Genomic DNA, 15,628 nt, shown 5'->3' with positions numbered 1-15,628 from the left:
TTTTTTTTTGAGACGGAGTTTCACTCTTGTTACCCAGGCTGGAGTGCAATGGCGCGATCTCGGCTCACCACAACCTCTGCCTCCTGGGTTCAGGCAATTCTCCTGCCTCAGCCTCCCAAGTAGCTGGGATTACAGGCACATGCCACCATGCCCAGCTAATTTTTTGTATTTTTTTTTTTAATACCATGTTGACCAGGATGGTCATAGTCTCTTGACCTCGTGATCCACCTGCCTTGGCCTCCCAAAGTGCTGGGATTACAGGCTTGAGCCACCGTGCCCGGCCTTTTTTTTTTTTTTTTTTTAAATGCTTTTCACAGTCTAGTTCCACTGGCTGTTGATAGGTCTCTGTCATGAGATGGTAACTCCTTGAAGCTTGTTTTATTCATCTCAATAACCACAGCACCTGGTCCTGTAAGGGGAAACTTTGTTAAGTGTCCATTAATGTTTGAATATTTGCATTTATCACAACTCTTGTCCCAAGCCCTGACCCAGCGGCTCTGGAATAAGCAGCAGCACAGATTTGAGAGCTGGTCCATGTGGCCGGGCATGGTGGCTCACACCTGTAATCCCAGCACTTTCAGAGGCCAAGGTGGGCAGATCACAAGGTCAGGACATTGAGACCATCCTGGTTAACATGGCAAAATCCTGCCTCTACTAAAAAGCATGGTGGCAGTCACCTGTAGTCCTAGCTGCTTGAGAGGCTGAGGCGGGAGAATCGCTTGAGCCTGGGAGGTGGAGGTTGCAGTGAGCTGGGATTGTGCCACTGCACTCCAGCCTGGGCAACAGAATGAGACTCATTCTCAGGGAAGAAAAAAAAAAAGCCAGTCCATGTACCGGCCACATGCAAAGAGGTGGGCTGGGTCAGAGAAACCCAGAAAGGGAGTCTGGAAGGAAAATCTGGGGTAATAAGGCAGCAGTGGAAACAGAGGCTTCACGAATGTGTGGGAAATGGACAAGGAGCCCCATGGACACTCTGGTCTTTGTTGTGTCCTTGCTGGTAACATGGAGGCGATTATGATATACCTCACAGGTGAGGAAAGGAGACCCAAAAGTGATGATGTGAAAGTGTTTTGTGAAGCGTAAAATAAACATAGGTGTACATGGTCAGTAGAGTTGATTGATACATCTCAGGCATTATTGCCAGTCTCCTTGTGTGAACCCGGACCTTAGAGTCCTCTTTCATGTATTCAGGACAGTGATCACTGCTTTGCTGGACTGCTGTGAGGAAGTGAGGTGTACGGCAGAAAACATGCTTAGGCCAGCCCCTCCTACCTCCTGAGGAACACCTGGATAGTGTTCTAAAAATTTTCTAAAAATACAGATTCCTAGCACCCTATTCCTGAAATCAGAATTCTCTGGGAATGAAGCCAGCCTAGGACTCTGCATTTAAAACAAGCACTCCTCCAGGTGATTAGAATGGTTCAAGAAGGTGACTTTAAGAAACTGATGCCAGGTGAGAGGTGGCTTATGCTTGTAATCCCAGCACTTTGGGAGGCCGAGGCGGGCCCATCATTTGGTCGGGAGTTGGAGACCAGCCTGACCAACATAGTAAAACCCTGTCACTACTAAAAAATACAAAAAACTGGCTGGGGGTGGTGGCAGGTGCCTGTAATTCCAGCTACTCGGGAGGCTGAGGCAGAAGAATTGCTTGAACCTAGGAGGCTGAGGTTGCAGTGAGTGGAGATTGCCCCATTGCATTCCAGCCCAGGCAACAGTGCGAGACTCCTCTCAAAAACAACAACAAGAAACACTGAGGCCAGGTGCAGTGGCTCATGCCTGTAATCCTAATCCTTTGGGAAGCTGAGGCAGGAGGATTGCTCTAGCCCAGGAGTTCGCGAGGCTGCAGTGAGCTATGATGGTGCCACTGCACTCCAGTCTGGGTGATAGTGAAATCCTGTTCTCCCTCACCCCCATAAAAGGAACATCGAAAGGATCAGTTAGGGTGTCATCAGGTGTGTGTGTTTAGGGGAGTAGGATGGGGAAGACTGTACTATCATCTCTGACCACAAGGTGGCAGCAGGGAGAAACAAGGAGAAATACAAGTCAGCCTGGTGCTCACGTCCAGAGGTACTGGGATGAGCAAACCTGGTAATCAGGTTGTGGAAGGAGGTGGGCCCTGTATTACCACATGATCTCATTTGCCAGGTGGAATCTCTGTTACCGCAGGGCTAATCCCCTGTGACCACCTGTCTATCAGGTTTTTATGGAGACTGGTTTTTGCCACTGTGTCGGCAGGAAAGGCATTAGTATGAGCTTGGCCCGGCTGTGGGTGGCGATAGTGTGTGTTCCACAGGGGTGAGAATGGGAGGCAAGGGGTGTGTCACATCCCCAGATGTGTTCATTAGGCAGGGTCACCTATAAAGGGCAGCTTACTCAAAGGACACCAGTGCCTGTTGAAAGCAGTGTCCCTCACCCCTTGCTACTAGGGTTGTGGTTGTAGATACCTCTCAGGAGAGGCTCACTTCTGCAGCTGGGGAGCTGGCCAAAGACCAGGCAAAGGATGCTGGGCTGGGCCTGGCCCGGCTGTTGCTGGTGGGGGGGCCGGGGCAGGAAATACAGGATGGGGCAGCTGCCTCTGGAAGCAGCCAAAATGTCCCCAGCTGTAGCAGGGGTGAGTAGAGGATTAGGTAACAGTCCCCTAATACAGCCCGGAACTAACACTTTCCTCCCCCTCACACAGGCACCCTGGCCTGCCTCCTCCAAGCCTGCCAGAGCTCAGAATAACCCTGAGAACCAGGCAGCAGGATGGCCGGGCCTCTGCTTGGGGTCCTGCTCCTCTTGGGGCTCCTCGGTACGGACTGTGGCCGGGGGAGGCAATTGGACACATACAGATACTGTCATAAAGGCACTGGGAAGGCAAAGACAGAGACCAAGATGGAGACTGAGACACAGTATTTGGTCCCCAGGCACAGTATAATTGGTTTAGGAGACAGATACTGATAAGACACAGCCGCAGAGGCCTGTGAGGACCCAGAGGAGGCAGAGAGGAGAGGTGCTCCAGCCTCTTCATTGCCAATGACCTTTTCTTCTTGACCCCATCACAGGCAGGGGCGTGGGGAAGAACGAGGAGCTTCGTCTTTATCACCATCTCTTTGACAACTATGACCCAGGAAGCCGGCCGGCGCGGGGGCCTGAGGATACTGTCACCATCAGCCTCAAGGTCACCCTGACGAATCTCATCTCACTGGTAAGATATTCCCACCGTCACTTCAAGCCTAAAATTCCACTTCTGGCCTCAGCCGCTGAGCTGTCCTAAAGCTCACATCTGGCCCTGAAATCTCACTTCCATCCATCCCCATCTCCCATCTGCAGAATGAAAAAGAGGAGACTCTCACCACCAGCGTCTGGATTGGAATCGTGAGTCAAATCTGGGGGGAAGTGTGAGGTCTTGTGCAGGGGACCCCTTTTCTTCCGATCCCCTCCAGGCAGCGCCAGCTGCGAGATGCAGGGCACAAGTCCTTCCGTCCCCTACTCCTTAGGATTGGCAGGATTACCGACTCAACTACAGCAAGGATGACTTTGGGGGCATAGGAACCCTGAGAGTCCCTTCAGAACTCGTATGGCTGCCAGAGATTGTGCTGGAGAACAAGTGAGGAGCGGGCCGGACACCAGGCTGGAGGGAAGGGGGCCTGGGGTGCGGGCTGGACTTGGCTGGGGAACGGGATACTCCGAGGGGGTGCGGATCTGGGCAAAAAGCTCGGTTTCGCCGAGCCCACAGTATTGACGGTCAGTTCGGCGTGGCCTACGACGCCAACGTGTTGATCTACGAGGGCGGCTCCGTGACGTGGTTGCCTCCGGCCATCTACCGCAGCGTCTGTGCCGTGGAGGTCACCTACTTCCCCTTCGACTGGCAGAACTGCTCGCTCATTTTCCGGTGGGAAGAGTTGCTCCGAGGCTCGGACGATTATGGGAGGGCCCCGTGGGGGCGGGGCCAGCCGGGGAAGCACCGCCCTCGGGGCGGGGCCTCACGTTGGAGGCGGAGCCAGGCGGAGCCAGGCGTCAGCCCCGGGAGGGAAGCTCCAGCGAGGTCGGAGGTCCAGGTGGGAATGGGGGTGCTTGGGCTGGGCCTGGGTGAAGGGGCGGAGCCTCACAGCCCAGCAAGATCCCAGCTTCCAAGGCTGGGCCTGGGGCCAGGGCCCAGGTCAGAGCTTGTGGGGTGGGTGCCTGGCCCTGGCTCCACAGCTCCCAGACGTACAATGCCAAAGAGGTGGAGTTAACCTTTGCCGTAGACGACGATGGTGAGACCATCAACAAGATCGACATCGACACTGAGGCCTATACTGGTGAATCCCCGGCCTGCTCAGAAAAACCTGCTTCTAGACAGGGTCCAGAGAGGGGACTTCCAGAGTGGGGTTGCCCCTGACCAACAACACTGGAGGATGGCTTCCGCAACTGGGTTTAGCTTGCCCCTGTCCTGAAATCGTTTTTATTTTTTTATTTTTATTTTTATTTTTTTTTTTATTTATTTATTTATTTTTTGAGACGGAGTTTCGCTCGTTACCCAGGCTGGAGTGCAATGGCGCGATCTCGGCTCACTGCAACCTCCGCCTCCTGGGTTCAGGCAATTCTCCTGCCTCAGCCTCCTGAGTAGCTGGGATTACAGGCACGTGCCACCATGCCCAGCTAATTTTTTGTATTTTTAGTAGAGACGGGGTTTCACCCTGTTGACCACGATGGTCTCGATCTCTTGACCTCGTGATCTGCCCGCCTCAGCCTCCCAAAGTGCTGGGATTACAGGCTTGAGCCACCGCGCCCGGCTTATTTTTTTATTTTTATTTTTATTTTATTTATTTTTTTATTTTATTTTATTTTTTTTTTTTTGAGACTGAGTCTCGCTCTTGTTACCCAGGCTGGAGTGCAATGGCGCGATCTCGGCTCACCGCAACCTCCGCCTCCTGGGTTCAGGCAATTCTCCTGCCTCAGCCTCCTGAGTAGCTGGGATTACAGGCACGAGCCACCATGCCCAGCTAATTTTTTGTATTTTTAGTAGAGACGGGGTTTCACCATGTTGACCAGGATGGTCTCGATCTCTCGACCTCGTGATCCACCCGCCTCGGCCTCCCAAAGTGCTGGGATTACAGGCTTGAGCCACCGCGCCCGGCTTATTTTTTTATTTTTAAAGACGTAGTTTTGCTCTTGTCGCCCAGGCTGGAGTGTAGTGGCATGATCTCACTGAAACCTCTGCTTCCCAGGTTCAAGCGAGTCTCCAACCTCAGCCTCCTGAGTAGCTGAGATTATAGCTGCATGCCGCCATGCCCAGCTAATTTTTGTATTTTTAGTAGAGATGGGGTTTGAACTCCTGACCTCAGGTGATCCACCCACCTTGGCTTCCCAAAGTGCTGGGATTACAGGCGTGAAATACCGGGCCTGGACTCCGAAATCATTCTCCACTGTTACTCTAGTCCTGCCTTTTCACTTTCTGTACCCTCACCGACTGCCCCTTTCCGCCTGAATTGCCCCCATCCTGACGGCCCATGACCCTGGCGCAGACAGCCGCAGCCGCCGCCTCAGCCTGCTGTCGGCTTGGCGGGTGCCCCGCTCCGGCTGACCGCGACCCTGTCCCACAGAGAACGGTGAGTGGGCCATCGACTTCTGCCCGGGGATGATCCGCCGTCATGACGTTGGCGCCACCGATGGCTCAGGGGAGACTGACGTCATCTACTCGCTTATCATCCGACGGAAGCCGCTCTTCTACGTCATTAACATTATCGTGCCCTGCGTGCTCATCTCGGGCCTGGTGCTGCTCGCCTACTTCCTGCCTGCGCAGGGTAAGCAGTAGCCCCGAACCCACACCCAAACCCGGGCTAGCTCCTGGAGGTGGGGCCCGCTCTCACTGGCGATCCCTCCAGCCGGTGGCCAGAAATGCACAGTTTCCATCAACGTCCTGCTCGCCCAGACCGTCTTCTTGTTCCTCATTGCCCAGAAAATCCCAGAGACTTCTCTGAGCGTGCCGCTGCTAGGCAGGTGAGGGCTAAGCGGGTCCACGTGGTGCCCCTGGCACGGGCGTGGCCGTCTGAAGGGTGGGGCCAAGGGCTGGCTGGGTGGGGCGTGGCAAAACCCTGAGACCTGGGGAGAAACTCTGGCTGTCTCGCCCCCTCCTGAGCTTTATTTGGACGCGGGATGGGGCTGGGACTGGGATGGATTCTCTGGTCCGCCGTCCTCTGCACTGCTGCTGGACATCACCTGGAGGTCTCCTGAGTATCTCTGTAAGGAGATGGTCCGGCTCAGTGCCTTCCCAGCCCCGCCGCCTCTGGCCCCCAACTCACCCGACATCCCGAGCTCACCGGTTCTCTGGGGATTCTGAGGCCCAGCTGCTGTTGCCACTGTGGCAGGAATGAGGCAGACCCCTCCACACCCCGTCCACATAGGCATAGCCATGCTCCCTGGACGAGGAGCCGTGTCACGGCACCCACTGCAGCCCCAGCTTGCCAAGCTCCCTGCCCAGCGGCCTGGGCTATTTGGGCCAGCGCTGCACTCGGATCCCCGACGTCTAGGGCTGGGCCCGTGCTGCTGTCGCCGCCTTCTAGTCGCCGCGCCTCCTGCTGCAGCCACAGGGCTGAGATCTGCATTGGGGACCCAGGGGTTAGCGGGAAAGCCGAGGTCCTTGCTGCGGCTGCCCGATCGCTGCGTATCCTCAGCCCCCCAGACCCCACCTCTAACAAAGTGGCGCCGAAGCTGACGAGGCTGGTCGCGGCTTCTCTTAACACCAGCCCCAGGGTGGGCTTTGGGGCAGGTGACATCTCCTGCACCTTTGGCTCCCGTGGCTCCAGGGACTTCAGCGCTCTGAACCTCTGTTCCAGATACTCATGGGCTGCGGCCACGGAGAGTTCCAGGGAAGACATAAGCGGGGGCTGGAGGGCCACCTGGAGGAGGAACAGGGCAGTAGTCACGGGGATGGGGACGCGCAGGAGAACTATACCCATTGGGTCTCGAGGTGCCGCCCTCGGTGGGCGTAGCCTTACCTCGGTGGAGCTGTGGAAGTGGTAGACCCACATGAGGGTGTCCAGGGAGCTGGGGGTCCCCTTCATGGCCGCCAAAGGTGATGGAAGGGAGAAAGGCTGGGCGACGTGTCTGTAGTTGCTGAGGGAGCGCAACTGGAGGGCGTAACCACCCCGTGAGGGGAGAAGTGTTTGTGAGGTCAGAGGGTGCACAGCACCTTCCATAGCTGGGAAGGGGAGCAGTGACATCACTCATTCCGGTCTCCTCAGGTTCCTTATTTTCGTCATGGTTGTCGCCACACTCATTGTCATGAATTGCGTCATTGTGCTCAACGTGTCCCTGCGGACGCCCACCACCCACGCCATGTCCAGGCGTCTGCGCCATGTAAGCGTGGGGGTGGGGTGTGGCCTGGGGTGGGGGCGGGCTTAGCCCTAGCCCTGCCCCCTAAGTCCTGCCCCCGCCCCCCGCCCCCCGCCCCCCGCCCCCACCAGGTTCTACTGGAGCTGCTGCCGCACCTGCTGGGGTCCCCACCGCCGCCGCCCTCCGAGGCCCCTCTGGCCACCTCGCCCCCAAGGCGGGCATCGTCGGTTGGCTTATTGCTCCGTGCGGAGGAGCTCATACTGAAAAAGCCGCGGAGCGAGCTTGTGTTTGAGGGACAGAGGCACCGGCACGGGACCTGGACAGGTGAGCACAGTGGCCCGGCCGGTGGGCCGCCTGCTGCGGAAGAGGCTAACGGCCCACTCTGGTGTTTTCCCTGCCAGCTGCCTTCTGCCAGAGCCTGGGCGCTGCTGCCCCTGAGGTCCGCTGCTGTGTGGATGCCGTGAACTTCGTGGCTGAGAGCACGAGAGACCAAGAGGCCACCAGTGAGGTGGGACGGGAGCCAGAGGCCAGTGGTGCATGGCAGATCTCCCGTGCCCCTGGTTCCTGCAGATCTCTCTTTACTGTGCTGGCCTTTCCCCAGGAAGTGTCCGACTGGGTGCGCATGGGGAATGCCCTTGACAACATCTGCTTCTGGGCTGCTCTGGTGCTCTTCAGCGTGGGCTCCAGCCTCATCTTCCTCGGAGCCTACTTCAACCAAGTGCCTGATCTCCCCTTCCCGCCGTGTATCCAGCCTTAGTGCACACTGACTTCAACTTCCCACCCAACTCTAGTAGGAAATGGATTTTGAAAAAATCAATTTCAGAATCACCACAGCATTATGATCCCTTCCCACTGCTGCCGTGTGCCCATTCCTTGGCTTGTGTAGATCTGGCCCCAGTCCAGGGGTCGGCAGGAGAGAATAACGGTTCATGAAGGCTCTCGGGTTCCAGTCTTCCAGAAAGCAAGGACTGCCCTTCATTCAGCCGTGCTGACCTCCCAGCCTTTCTCAGGGGCAGCCCCACGGACGCTGGAGGCTGCCAGCTTTTGAGCTATCTTTGTTCAGCTCAGCCAAACAGGAGACCCCTTTGCAGGACTTGCACACAGGGAGGCTGGAGCCGGGCAACCCTCTGGAGTGCGTGGAAACCAAACACCCTCAGTGCTGGTGGCCCTCAGGCTCACAGGTTTAGGGCTGAGGCTGCCCTGGCCCTCCTGCAGTCAGTCATTTTTTCTAGGTTTTCTTGGCCCAGCACTGCTCATGCTACCCCCTTGAGACTCACTAACGGCAGATCTCCGCCCACCCTGTCCCTTTCTTCCCCACCCTGGAGGCTCTCTCTGCCTAGTATCCAGGACGGTGAGAGAAAGCAAAAATGGGGCCTGAATGGTGGGAGCTGGTTGAATTGTCTTTATTAACAAACAGGATATCCAAGGCCACTACATTGAGGAGGGATGGGGGGAGGGAGGAGGAGGGTTACTTGCTGCTCACACTATATACAGATGCAAGCAAGGGGCATGGAGAGTGAGAGCTCCCTGCTCCCTCCCTCCACCAGGGAAGGGCATGGGCTAGAAGAGATGAGGGTTAGGAGGGGGGAACGTTTTGGCTGGCGGGGGTCCCCCCTCCATTCCTTGGAGTCTAGGGGGAGGGGAATCATTAAAGTGCTTTCAGAAAATGAAGAAATGGTCCCTGCCCCTGGAGTGGCTGGTGACCCCCCAAAAATCTAGGGCCCAGTGACCCCCCCCAGGGTCTGGTACATTCAAGGGGGGAGCCGGCTCCCCTGACGTGCAAATAAAGGGGTCCAGGACCCTGCCCAGTCAGCAGCAGTGGGGTAAGGGGTTCAAGCCCCAAGCACTCTCCTCTTAAATGGAGAAAAGGGGGGAGGGGCCAGGCCCACTCAATTCCTGGTAAGGGGTGGCTGTGTCCCTCCCCAGAAGATGGGGACAGGCACAGTTTTGGGAAGAGGACATGTTGGGGAAGAGGATGGTCACGTGATCACAAAGCATCGGGGATCAGAGGTCACGTTCCCAGCAGGCTCCAGTGAATCAAACCAGTAAAAGCAAAAGCCCAGGGAGAGGAAAGAGGAGCGGCCCAGGAAGCCTGGCTGCAGGGGGAGCTGGGTCCAGTGTTAGGCAGCCCCAGCCTAGGGCCCCGTCACCAGTTCATGATGCAGTTACGGTTCAGAGTCATGAAGTAAACTTGGCTGCTGCCCCCTGAGCGGACTGAGGCAAAAAACACCTGGTGGGGGCAGGAGGAGAAGTCACCAAATGTTGGTGGTCTCAACTGGGAGAGGGGAAGAAGCGGGGGGGCAGAAGAGGTGAGAGGGAGAGAGGCTTCGGATAAGAGTGCCCTCTCCTGGAGGAACGGGCCAGATGTTATGGGACAGGATGTACCACCCGCTCCCTGGGCGCCAGCTGTAAAGTCCTCAGGAGCTGCAGAGAGCGCAGGGCTGTGGGAGGGAGTGATTGTTCTCCAAGCTCCCAGAGAGGTCTGCTTGCAGCAAGATACCACCATCCTCTCCCCTAGAACTCTGCCCAGGGGCCGAAGGGCTTTCAGAGGGAAAGGGCCTCTCACCTTGTCATTCCGCTCACACAGGAACTTGAGCCTCTGGGCTCGTTTGTGCATGAAGACCCCGTCCAGGTGGCCTGTCTCCACAGAGCGGATCTCAATGGCTTTCTCACCCCAGCCCATTATCTGGTTGGAGCAGATGTAGGCTGTGGGGAACAGATGTGAGGGGTTGAGCAGGGACCACTCCAGGGGTATCTGGCTCGGGGGCAGGGCTAACTCACCCACAGAGGTGGGCATCTCTCCCCACTGCAGCACCACATCCTTGATGATCCGCCCGTACGTGTTGACGTAAACACCCTCGTCCTCGTAGCACAGCAGCATCTCCATGCCGTCGGTGTTGGGGAGGAAGATGATGGCATGGGGTGTGATCTGGCTCTGGATCTGGGGAGGAGGAGGTGGGCTGGGGTCTCATGGCTGGCGCCCAGACTGGGCCATCCCACTCCCTAGCAGCCCCGCCAAGCTCACATGCACAGGGATGTAGATGTCATAGCTGTTCCCCGAGTCGACATCCACGGCATGGAAGCCAGCACTGGAGCCGTAGATGACCTTGAGCCGCTGCCCCTCCTCCACTGTCAGGTCGACCAGCAGAGGGCGGTGAGGGAGGTCGGCAAAGGACTGCGAGCAATCGGAGGAGAGGAGGGCTCAGGGGCAGGGGGAGAGGCACTGGGACTGGGGATGGGGTTGGGGGCTGAGGCTGGGATTACCTTGAAGGCCATGAATTTGTGGTAGGGTTTAGGGGCCCAGGCGTACACCTCCACAGAGCTCTTGAGTGCAATGACCAGGAACTTAATCCGCTCATATTTCACTGGGGGCAGGAGAAAAAAAGGGATGCTGAGACTTCTCTTCTTGGGCCTGGGGCACCTCCCTGTGTCTGTCACTAGACTACCCCACCCAGGCCCCAAGACCCTGGCTGCCAGGTTTTGACCCAGGCCCATTTCTCTATCTTCATGACAAGTGTTCGCTGGCCACTCTGTTGTGGCATCCTCACCAACACGGTAGTGGCCGCAGCCCTCCATGTCCCCCACAGTGGTCCAGCCCTGCTTCTTCTCCACTTCTGGGTCGTTGTGCAGAATCTTGTTCCGGAGCCAGGACAGGTAATATACCCGCAGTTTGTTCCTTTTCCCTGAGAGACGGACGGACATACACACATCCCCATTCTCAGCTGAGGCCCGGCTGCCACTGCCCTGCCCTCCTCTGTCTGCATACCACAAGGGGTGAGAAAGCATGGCCCCACCTTCCAGCACCTGGACCAAGGCTGCCCTCCTCCCAGGCAAAAGAAGGGGACAGCGCCAAGAAGCTGAGCCCCTCCTCCCTCCCCCACCGGCCAGCCCTGTACCTGAGATGGTGATGAGCAGGTTGAGCCCCTCCAGCACATCCATTTGCTGGAAGCGTCGGCGACCAATAAGTCCGTACACCTTGCCCTGTCCACTTCGGTCCAGCAACATCAGCCCATTCTCTGTGCCCACCAGTAGGTTGACCCCTGCAATAGGAACCCTTGGCAGGTCAGAGGCTCAGCCAGGCCCTCATCTAACCAGGAGCATGGAAGCCACGCCAGACCCTTCTTAGCTACCCTTGGCCTGGCTTACCCCAAAGGGCTGCACAGAGAATCTCGGAGTTGAATCGCTTCTTGTACTTCCGGATCTCAGGGGTTTCACTGTGGGCCCGGGTGTTAGTGGGATTCACGTTGACCACAGAACCCTTCCTCACGTCGTACTGCAGCTGGTCGAGCCGAGTGCCCTCTCCACCCACTAGGGCTGCCAGAAGGAGGAGGCGGAAGGAGGAGCTGTAGCTTCTCGCCCCAGCTCTTTTTCCCTCCATCCCCTCTATCAGGTCTTGGCACCTCATCATAGGCAGAAAGGAGAGAGATGGGAGGATGGGGAGGTGCAAAGGAGTGGGGATAGAGCACGGGCCTTGGAGTCAAAAGCCCTGTCTCAGGTCCCAGTTCTATCCCTCATTAGCTTTGAGCCTTTGCCCAGGTCCCTGGGCTATTCTAGGCATTTCCTCTCCTGTGGAGGGGTCACCCTTTCCTTGCCTCTATGCCTGGGCAGGAGCTAGGGCTCAAGGGAGAGGTCCTGTGCCTATGCTTTATAAGGCTGCATCTCAAGACCACCTCTGCTCCCCCCAGGTTGCCCCTGGATCCCATCCTCACCTGTGACGGGGATGGTGTCCCCACTGCCTCCAGGCTGGTAGATCCCAAGATCCACAAACATCGTGAATGAGCTCTTGCCAGGGGCCTTTACCAGCCCACGAGACTGGTACTGTGGTGGTGTGGCGGGGGGCAGCAGTCAGGCAAACAAGTGCAAGTCCAGCTTCGGCCTTGCCCCTGCTGCTGTTCCCAGGCTCCAGCTCCCCAACTGGCACCCCCCACCCCCGCTGGCCAGTTCCCGGTGCTCCACCCCATCCTCCCCCATCTCCTGCCCACCACCAGGGGTCTTCTCTCCGACACACCTGCCTCCGGCCCACTTACGTCACTGCTCCCATCCTTTGAGGGCGGGCTTTGGCCTTTGCTGTTCTCGGTGGGGGAGTGGCTGGGCTGGACCACATCAGGCAGGTTTGTGTACCCGTTGCTGTCAGCATGCAGCAGGCTCCGCTCCTCTTCAGGGGTCTACGGGACAGAGAGCAGGGTCGGCACGGGGCTAAGGATGACACGCAGGTACAGGGCAGGGGAGCGGAGGCTTACTCACACGCTGGACCACCATGGTGCCGCCCCCATACGGGGGCTGGGTCCCGGTGATCTCCTCGACGTCGTGGACCACCATGGTGCTGATGCTGTCTGTATCCCCATCACTGCTGTGAAAAAAGAAGGTGGGGCTCCTCTAGGTCCTGCCCACCATGGAAGTGCCAAAGGCAGCAAATGGCAGCCAGAGCCCAGGCTTTTTCTCTATTCAAAACAGCCTGCTCCACTGTGAGGTGCTTCCCTGAAGGGCACGCAGGGCAGGCTAGCACAGGGCAGACAGGCACCTGAAGAGGCCACCCCACAACACACACGACAGTGGGAGAGAGAAGGAATCTGCACCCTCAGCCCACTCTCTAGAGGAGGGAGCCACTCTCCCTCAGACATGCCCCAAAGCCCCACCTCTCCCCGCGCCACTTCCTGCCCTCCCTGTGGCTTGGAGCAGGAGGGCCCCACCCCTGATGCCATACCGGCCCCCAGGGGTGTCTCTGCTCCCCTCTGATGGCTCGCCTTCGCCCTCCTCCTCATCCTCCTCGCTGCTCTCCACCTCCTCGCTGGATGATGAGTAGTCCATGGCTTTCTTGGGAGGCCGAGGGGCCTCGTCCAGGGTCCGTTCTTTCAGCAACACGAAGTCCTGCAGGGAGGAGCCAGGTGAGGGGTAGGGAGAAGGTGGGCCTGGGTGGAGGTAGACAAAGGGTGCTAGGAGACCCTTGCAGGGCCATAGGAGGGGCTCCCACAAGCAGGCCCATCTCACTAACCTCACCAATTGCTCGCTTATAGCTCTGGAAGGGGCCACAAGGGAAGAAGGGCAGCCAGGAGAAAGGTTAGGAGAGAGGTTAGAAAAGGTTAGTACCACGAGAAGCACCAGGCCCTCCATCCCCACAGCCCTTCTCAGTAGGTCAGTAGAGACCCCACCCCTGACGCCATCCTGTTGCTAAGCCCCAAAGCGGGATGAGGCAGGCCATGCCTGCACCAGGTGACTCACTGCGGGCCGGCCTGGCCGAGAGCGGTGGTCATCAGGCTTGGCTTTATTCCCAGGGGACAGCACTGGGGAGCTATCCAGTTTGGAGGAGGCTGGACACAGCAGGGTGGAAGAAGAAAGGTCATGAATACCTGGACAAGGGATGGCCTCAAGCCCACCCCTGGGCTGACCCCTTGGCCCTGAGCCCCAGAACTCAGCCCCAAGTTCCATACCCACCCAGGTCCTCCCTGTCCCTGTGGGTGTCCCAGTCCAAAGCCACCACAGGCAGGGTCCATCCTGATAAGACTCAAGGCCCAGAGCAGGCTGCCTGGCCCTGGCTAACGTACCTCCCACACGGTTCCGCTCCAGTGAGCCAGCCTGGGGGAGGTGCCCGTGAGAGGCTGGGAGGACGCTGTCTGAGCGTTCCCAGCCAGGGTCGCTCCTCCTGAGGTCAGGGTTACTGTTGGGGGAGCAGAGTCAGGGTCAGGGAGGCAGGGTGCTCCCCTATCTGGGGTGCTGAGCTGCACTGCAGAGGGAGCCATCACCAGGGTAGCGGGTGGCAGAAGTGAAAGGTGGGAGTGAGTCGGGGGACAACTCCATTACCTAGAGGCGTTGGGCGGGCCAGGGGGCTGAGCAGGGGGCCCTGGAGGCTTGGGGGTGCCCCGCTCTGCCCGCCTTTGCAGATAGATTTGCCAGGCGGAGTTGCTGCGAGGTCTGTGAAGGGAGCACAGGGGCGACGAGGGGGCAGGGGGCGGGGCTGAGGTGATGGGGCTGGGGCTTGCCCACCCCTAGGCGGTTAGGCCGGTAAAGTCCCTATGCCCCTACTCCCTAGGCTGCCCTCAGACCTCACCCAGGCACTGCCTTACCCAGGCATTACCTGGCACGGACTGCCTGGGCTGGCCGGGAGCCTCCAGCCCCACTGGTGTTAAGGGCAGTGGCGACAGATGAGGTCCTCTGAGGCACCTGTGGAGAGAAGGCCGCGTGCTGCGAGCTGGCGCTGCAACGGGAACCTCACAGACATTCAAGCCTCACCTCTGGAAGGTGTGCTTCTTATGGGTGAGAAAACTGATGCTCAGGGACGCTAACGAATACGTCCAAGGTGATGAAGCTGGGAGATGGTGGAGCTGCGGTTCTGACTCGGAATTATCTGCTCCTTAATGCTTCCAAAACATCCTAGGTATTTCTCCATTCCCACATTCCCCACGGGGATCGATGTCACACAGCCACGTGCCTCCTCTGCGGCGTGGCTGACTCCCACGTGCGGCGTGGCTGACTCCTTAGCGTCCTCTCCCTCCCCACCCTGCACTCCTCCTCTGTGTGGCCTAGCCCACTCCCCTTCTCCTTTCATGACCAGTCCTCAGCTTTGCCCTGGTCCCACAGGGCTGTCCTTACCTTGGGTGGGGCCTCATTATCTGGGCGGACCCAGGCTGGGGGGTTCGGGCTGGGGCCAGGTCCTTCAGAGGTGGGATCTGAATTCTGGCGGATGACAGCTCCTCGGGCACTGGGTGTGGCAGTGGGTGCAGGGATGGCAGGGTCGGGGTCATGGGAGGCTGGGAAGGCAGCCAGGTTTCTGGTGGGCTGGTCCTGCAGGGACTGGGATCGGGGTACAGGTGCTGCATATGGCTTCAGTGGGACCCGGTGTGCCACCAGGCTCTGCAGGGAGAGACCAGGGAGGGTGGGCTGCCTGCTTCATGGCATATCCCCACCTGCAAGTTGGAGTCTAGGTGGGAAGGGACTTTAGTTACCCCTTCCTCCATTGAAGGACAGGGGGTTCCTAGAGCCTGAGGACAGCTACGTCAGGACAAACACAGGCAGCAAGAAGCAGGTAAGTGTCTCTGCCCACACATCCTATGCTCTGTAGTCCTGGCTCAGAGCTGAGTGGGTGTGTGTACCTGTGCTCTGAGCATAGCTCCCTGTATCTGCGTTAAGACAAGCGTGGAGACTCACCTTGTGTGGTCCCTCCTGGGGCTCCACCGGCCTCTGCATAGGAGGAGTCTGGGAAAGGGGTCCTGGGGGTCCTGGGGAGGCCTGGGGGATTGGGGGCTCAGGCCCTGTGCTGCTTGGCTTGCTCTTGGCCAACGGAGAGTTCTGCTGCTTGTTCATCCTCGTTCTTTCTTCTACCTGTGATGTGAAG

The 15,628-nt window shown here is 58.2% G+C and overlaps 3 protein-coding genes across 20 annotated transcripts in view; 1 reads left to right on the top strand and 2 right to left on the bottom strand.

Moving 5' to 3' along the window:
• The first annotated feature begins 2,590 nt into the window (after positions 1 to 2,590).
• CHRNE (cholinergic receptor nicotinic epsilon subunit) lies at positions 2,591 to 8,642 on the top strand. Of its 4 annotated transcripts, none has more exons than XM_074388492.1 (12): positions 2,591 to 2,791; positions 3,045 to 3,187; positions 3,313 to 3,357; positions 3,480 to 3,589; positions 3,719 to 3,874; positions 4,183 to 4,283; positions 5,568 to 5,768; positions 5,850 to 5,964; positions 7,209 to 7,323; positions 7,431 to 7,623; positions 7,701 to 7,807; positions 7,905 to 8,642. In XM_074388492.1, exons 1-12 carry the CDS (start codon positions 2,746 to 2,748, stop codon positions 8,064 to 8,066), a joined length of 1,494 nt encoding a protein of 497 aa, XP_074244593.1. In that variant the 5' UTR covers positions 2,591 to 2,745; the 3' UTR covers positions 8,067 to 8,642. The 4 variants fall into 4 exon arrangements, with proteins under 4 accessions (XP_074244593.1, XP_039332055.1, XP_074244592.1 ...); XM_039476121.2 differs by having other exon boundaries at positions 7,901 to 8,642; XM_074388491.1 differs by having other exon boundaries at positions 7,701 to 8,642.
• C17H17orf107 (chromosome 17 C17orf107 homolog) lies at positions 5,944 to 7,220 on the bottom strand. Of its 3 annotated transcripts, XM_074388494.1 has the most exons (4): positions 6,963 to 7,220; positions 6,654 to 6,863; positions 6,285 to 6,563; positions 5,944 to 6,204 (listed from the first exon to the last, which is right to left on the bottom strand). In XM_074388494.1, the coding sequence occupies exons 1-4, from the start codon at positions 7,185 to 7,187 to the stop codon at positions 6,106 to 6,108; spliced, it is 813 nt and encodes a 270-aa protein (XP_074244595.1). In that variant the 5' UTR covers positions 7,188 to 7,220; the 3' UTR covers positions 5,944 to 6,105. The 3 variants fall into 3 exon arrangements, with proteins under 3 accessions (XP_074244595.1, XP_010340300.1, XP_010340302.1); XM_010341998.3 differs by having other exon boundaries at positions 6,654 to 7,220; XM_010342000.3 differs by having other exon boundaries at positions 6,149 to 6,563.
• Positions 8,643 to 8,686: 44 nt separating the features above from the next.
• MINK1 (misshapen like kinase 1) overlaps positions 8,687 to 15,628 on the bottom strand; it is a 65,533-nt gene continuing 58,591 nt past the window's right edge. For 3 of the 13 annotated variants that reach the window (XM_010342001.3, XM_010342003.3, XM_039476120.2), the window contains 19 exons: positions 15,442 to 15,615; positions 14,887 to 15,147; positions 14,372 to 14,457; positions 14,098 to 14,208; positions 13,842 to 13,954; positions 13,519 to 13,607; positions 13,292 to 13,315; positions 13,004 to 13,167; positions 12,544 to 12,649; positions 12,327 to 12,464; positions 12,009 to 12,117; positions 11,446 to 11,613; positions 11,196 to 11,339; positions 10,848 to 10,982; positions 10,564 to 10,664; positions 10,325 to 10,474; positions 10,081 to 10,240; positions 9,866 to 10,005; positions 8,687 to 9,529 (listed from right to left, as the gene is read on the bottom strand). In XM_010342001.3, coding sequence (XP_010340303.1) covers positions 9,446 to 9,529; positions 9,866 to 10,005; positions 10,081 to 10,240; positions 10,325 to 10,474; positions 10,564 to 10,664; positions 10,848 to 10,982; positions 11,196 to 11,339; positions 11,446 to 11,613; positions 12,009 to 12,117; positions 12,327 to 12,464; positions 12,544 to 12,649; positions 13,004 to 13,167; positions 13,292 to 13,315; positions 13,519 to 13,607; positions 13,842 to 13,954; positions 14,098 to 14,208; positions 14,372 to 14,457; positions 14,887 to 15,147; positions 15,442 to 15,615 — 2,457 coding nt within the window. In that variant the 3' untranslated portion in view covers positions 8,687 to 9,445. The remainder of the gene's footprint in view (positions 9,530 to 9,865; positions 10,006 to 10,080; positions 10,241 to 10,324; positions 10,475 to 10,563; positions 10,665 to 10,847; positions 10,983 to 11,195; positions 11,340 to 11,445; positions 11,614 to 12,008; positions 12,118 to 12,326; positions 12,465 to 12,543; positions 12,650 to 13,003; positions 13,168 to 13,291; positions 13,316 to 13,518; positions 13,608 to 13,841; positions 13,955 to 14,097; positions 14,209 to 14,371; positions 14,458 to 14,886; positions 15,148 to 15,441; positions 15,616 to 15,628) is intronic. The other 10 variants (XM_010342004.3, XM_003931380.4, XM_010342011.3 and 7 more) reach the window with 6 other exon arrangements.

This window comes from Saimiri boliviensis, chromosome 17 (genome assembly GCF_048565385.1).
Source record: "Saimiri boliviensis isolate mSaiBol1 chromosome 17, mSaiBol1.pri, whole genome shotgun sequence".
NCBI classification, from domain to species: domain Eukaryota; kingdom Metazoa; phylum Chordata; class Mammalia; order Primates; family Cebidae; genus Saimiri; species Saimiri boliviensis.
This window is presented reverse-complemented; position numbering and strand designations above follow the sequence as displayed.